The sequence below is a fragment of the Orycteropus afer genome, unplaced genomic scaffold (genome assembly GCF_000298275.1).
Source record: "Orycteropus afer afer isolate SDZICR_OR568_19922 unplaced genomic scaffold, OryAfe1.0 scaffold00235, whole genome shotgun sequence".
Lineage (NCBI taxonomy): Eukaryota > Metazoa > Chordata > Mammalia > Tubulidentata > Orycteropodidae > Orycteropus > Orycteropus afer.
The window spans coordinates 2,758,343-2,763,569 of NW_006921822.1; the positions used below are offsets into that span (position 1 = coordinate 2,758,343).

Consider the following 5,227-nt stretch of genomic DNA (forward strand, 5'->3'; position numbering starts at 1 on the left):
CAAAATTCTGGAGCTACCAGCACCCACCAACAACAAAAAAAATTATAAGTCTTTATATTAAATACTTGCTAGACACATGAAAAACAAAACAGTTTGTCAGGGACCACATGATTTTATAAAGCATAATGGCCAACCATGTCAGCCTGTTCTTTAACCTGCTGGCCAGAATGTTCTCATCACTTGCCAACACTGGTTCCTCTCCCTCTTCTCTACAACAGGTAACAAGCCTGTACAGATGCTGAGGATTTCCTCATGATGTGGGACAGGTCAGGACAGCTCACAATTCCTTCACCAAGCTCACATGATGGTTAGGTTCGTATGAGGGGTGCTCTCTCATCTGCTGTTCCCTGAAACACAGAAAAGATGGGACAAGGAAGTTAGGTGTTCATGTCAGAAACTTCTCTCTGGATGTGAAAACTTACATGGTGGGGGAAGGGGGAGGTGGAAAGAGAAGAACCTGATAAGACAGTGTGTCCCCTGCACTTCTGTCCTCTTTTGGCCTGTCTCTTCTTGTTCTTTATTTAAGATGCAGACCTAACCTCAAGAAGGCCTTCCCTGACCACCTGCAACCTCAACATTAGAGTCTATCCTCTGTGTTGCCAGAACTATAACACTTATCACATTCTACTGAATTTGCCTCCTGAATGCCTCCAATCCTATTAGACAACTGTGTCTGCAAGATGGTAGGTGCCCAATAAGTGCTTGCTTATTGAATACATGAATAGGGTTAGCTATAGCAGCAGTAAAACATTTACAGAAGGGTTTTTCTGGGCTTATGAAAATCTCAGTGGCTGTTTAAAGTCATACTGCAAGAGCTACAGATCGAAATGGCAAAATAATTCATCTCACAGCTAATTCCAGCTAAAGTGACTGGCATGGGTAAGAAACATGATGGAAGGTAGGAAAATCTGAGCAAACATTACTCAGTTGATTTCAAGCTATTTCATTTTCTACTTCACATTCACCTCACACTTAGTTGAGGTGGCTAGGAAAAAAGAAGTATTTGTTGACAGAAAGGGAAGCTGCTGAGAATTTAAGAAAGGCTTTGTTCTGGTCACCTAGTACCACTCTGACAAGAATATACCACAAATGGGATGCCTTGAAGAAACAGGAGTTTATTTTCTTACAGTTTGGAGGCTTTAAGTCCAAGTTCAAAGTACCAGGCTCTAGGGGGGCTGGGTGAAAGCCCATCAACCTTGGCTTTCACCTCTGCCTCCTGCTCCTGGCCCACTGAAGCTGGAGGCTTTTCTTCACTCAGCTGCTGGCTGCTGAGGCTGACAAGCCCAAGGTTGACAAGTAAAAACGTACAGTCCCGATATTACCAAACCACATGGCAGGCCATTAATTCAAGTCTACTGAAAGTCCCCAGGTTGGCAGAGCATGGCAGGCTGCTGAACAGCAACATGGCTACACGCAGGGTTCAAGCACGCCATAGCTAGAGACTATTCCCAAAGCTGTTTCTTATATACTGGAAGCAGACCATGTACCCAAAGCAGCTACTCAGCTGCTCCAATAGATTCCACCATGGAGTTAATTACCAATCTCATCATAGGGGAATACTACATCCAGCTGCCCAGCCAAGTTGACACACAAATTTAACCACCACAGGGTTCTAAAGAAAAGACTCACTGAAGGTCTTGAGGTAGCCTGCTGGTCACATAAGAAGGCCAGCCTAACTGCTTCTCCCATCCATTTGGGGTTGTTCCTATTTCTCCAGAAAAATAATGACTCCCATGCTCCAGGCATTTATTGTGCAATAATGACAATAGTGGGTATCTTCTGATATTGCAGAAATTCTTTTCAGGCATGTCTTTAGTTACCTTGCTTTGTAATCTTGGAGCTATTTTATCATATTTAATAATAATAACTAGTTACTGACACTAGTTACTATTAAACATGATAAAATACTGGTTAAAGTATTCAGCTGCTAACCAGAAGGTTGGCAGTTTGAACCCACCTGCTGCTCCACAAGAGAAACATGAGGCAATATACTTCTATAAAGTTTACAGCCTTGGAAACCATATGGGATTGCTCTGAGTTGGAATTGACGCATTGGCAGTAGGTTTATTAAGCTCTTCGTATATGCTAACACTGGGTTGAGTGCTTTATGTATAGTATAGTACATCATCAGCTCTTCATAAAAAAACTTGTAAGGTAGGCTCTGTTATTACTTCTCATTTTACAGATAAAGAAACTGAGGGTCACACAACTATTAAGTGGCAGACTAGGGATTTTAACACAAGCACTGTGACACCAAAACCCAGCTGCTTAACTGGTGTACTTCCTCCTCTTTCAGGTTATTCTTTCCACAGACATAAAGATTACTCCCAGATAATACATCCAGAGATTTCATTCCCTTCAAGAGACCCCCAAAAACTATATGGGACCACTCTATTACCCTGCCTTCTGTGACATACTTCCTTTGCTTCCTATTTGGTGCAGTAATAGTATACCCAACCAGGAAATTATTATGCCCATCATAAAAACCCAGAATCCTTCCTGAAGAGCCAGTTGACAGCCCTTTGATAAGGAATCTTCCAGTAAAGTTAATGAGCAAGGGTGAAATTCTTTCAGTCACTACTCACCTCATCCATGGATCCCTGTCCTTTGCACGCAAGCCTGGTAAAGATCAAACCAAAGAACACACCCAGTGCCATGATGATGTAGGGTATATTGGTGATGATCAAAGTAGTGTTAATCACAGACTTCAGACGATTTGCAGTCTCATTATCAATGAGAACACTCTAAAGAGGGAAAAAATATTAAGCCCTTGATTATTAAATATTTAGGTATAATGTTTCTTCTGTGTCTTCCCAATCATTAAACATAATTTGGGGCTGTCCTGTTAGCAAACCAGATATACTGAAAATCTATTATGAATTAGAGTAAGCAGATGAGGCATTTATTCATTAACATCTACTCTTTTCTCCTGAAGACAATTTTTTTTTTTTCCTCTCAAAATAGATTGGGGAAATGAAGGGAAAAATCTCAAATTCTGAAAGTTTCTCTTTTGTTTTCTGTCAGACAACTCCAACTCATCTTTCAAAATCCAGCATGGTATAACTTCTTTTCAGAAGTTTTCTCTGGCCACGTCAGGTCTGGTTAAAGACCCCTTCTCCTCCATCGCTGTCCTCACACTCCACATTATAATAGTCTGTTTACCTGTGGGGTTTTCCCCAGCTGTGAGATCTCTGAAGGCAAGGTTGAGGACTTTTATCTCAAGAACCTCAATGCTGGGTCTACCACCCAGGACACAGTGAGTGCTCAATAAAAGTTGGTTGAGTAATCAGGACCAGAGATCTTGACAGAAAATGTTCAGGAAAGTTATGAGGCTAACTAGACTTCCAGAAGGTATTGGTAACTAAAGAAATACACTAGAATAACACTTCCTATACTCCGTGTCACGGGCAAGGTATCTGTAGAGCTCAATCTTATAAAAATTTTGAGCACCAAGAGACATTTGGCCTACTTCAGACTTTAAGAGTCTCTAGGTGACACAAATGGTTAAGCTCTGGACTACTAGCCAAAAGGTTGGCAGTTCAAATCCACCCAGAGGTACCTTGAAAGACAGTCCTGGCAATCTGTTTCCAAAAGGTCCTATGAGTCAGAATCTACTCAAATCAGTATTTCTACTAACTGGCCAAGGCTCCTCTGCCAGAGTTTTCTCCTCCATAAAAAGGGGCATGGGGAGCAGGCAGTCTCCAAGTCCTTCTAGGTCTAACATATTTTATGTTTCTAGGGAAGGGAAAAGTTAAGTTCTTTCTAGAAGGCAGCAAAAGCAAAAAAGAAAAAAAAAATACAAGGTTTCACTCCATCATTTCTAGAAGTCAATCTAGTCTTTATTGAAAAAGACAGCAAAACTTAGGGATTGAGGGAACTTCGAATATTGCCATTACTATGGAGCTCTGGTGGTGCAGAGCCTAAGGCATTTTGACTGCTAACCAGAAAGTTGACAGTTCAAACCCACCAGCCACTCTGCAGAAGGAAGACTGGGCAATCTACTTCTGTAAAGATTTACCGCCTTGGAAACCCAAAGGAGGTCACTATGAGTCGGAATCGACTTGATGGCAGTGAGTTTGAGTTTTTTTATGAACATACACTGACAGAACCGTGTCCTTTTGCCTTTTCAAAAAGCCCCAACTTTCATGCCCTTTCCCATAGACAGTAATAAGGATGACCCAGGTGCAACTATAAATTGTTGTTGTTGTTGTTGTGTGCTGTCGAGTCAGCCCTGACTCATAGCGACCCCTCCTTGGGTTTCCGAAGCAGTATCACTACGGAAGTAGGATTGCCCAACTTTCCTTCCGAGGAGTGGCTGGTGGGTTTGAACCGCCAGCCTTCTGGTTAGCAGTCAAGTGCCTTAGCCACTATGCTACCAGAGCTCCCGCAACTATAAATAGGTCTTATGAATTGACAAATAATGCCTGAATTTTTCCTATGAAATAATTAAAGGCCAGTCTTGGAGTTGTTAATCACAAAACCTTCAAAAGTTTATAAATGTAGCTGTCAGTATAATGGCAAATGGAAAAGAAAAATATAAAATTGTATCTACAGTATGACATCAACTACAAAATATCACATCAGAAAAATACTAAGAGACAACACATGAAGGTGTCAACTGTGTGTGTTTCTAAAGGATAGGCTTCTTAGTAATTTTTTAAAAAAAATTACCAAGAATTCTATAAAGAGTACAAGTTAGTTTTATGGGAAGAAAACATTATATTTCTTAAAATTTTTTATTTTGTTGCTGAGAATATACACAGCAAAACATACACCAATTCAACCATTTCTACATGTAAAATTCAGTTACACTAATTACATTCTGTGTATTATGCAATCATTCTCATCCTCCTTTTCTTAGTTTTTCCTGCCATCCCCCAGTAACATAAACTCAAGTGGCTGTTGTCACTTTGATTCTGTATAAACCCACTGCCACTGAGTTAATTTCAACTCAGCAACCTTATAGGACAGAGCAGAACTGCCTTCATAGGGTTCCCAAGGCTATAAATCTTTACAAGACCAGACTCACATCTTTCTCCCATGGAGTGGCTAGTAGGTTTGAACTGACGACCTTTTTGTCAGCAGAGGAGCACTTTAACCGCTGTGCCATCAGGGCACCCTTGATCCCTGTTCTGGTTACCTAGTGCTGCTCTGACAAGAACATACCACAAATGCGATGGCCTTAACAAACAGGAGTTTATTCTCTCACAGTTTGGAGGCTTTAAGT

The 5,227-nt window shown here is 41.0% G+C and overlaps 1 protein-coding gene across 1 annotated transcript in view; it reads right to left on the reverse strand.

Annotated features, from left to right (window-relative positions):
* Positions 1 to 308: 308 nt before the first annotated feature.
* The window catches only part of SCARB2 (scavenger receptor class B member 2), a 140,026-nt gene continuing 135,107 nt past the window's right edge, over positions 309 to 5,227 (reverse strand). The window contains exons 11-12 of the mRNA XM_007949035.2: positions 2,586 to 2,744; positions 309 to 347 (exon numbers count right to left, since the gene is read on the reverse strand). Coding sequence (XP_007947226.1) covers positions 309 to 347; positions 2,586 to 2,744 — 198 coding nt within the window. The remainder of the gene's footprint in view (positions 348 to 2,585; positions 2,745 to 5,227) is intronic.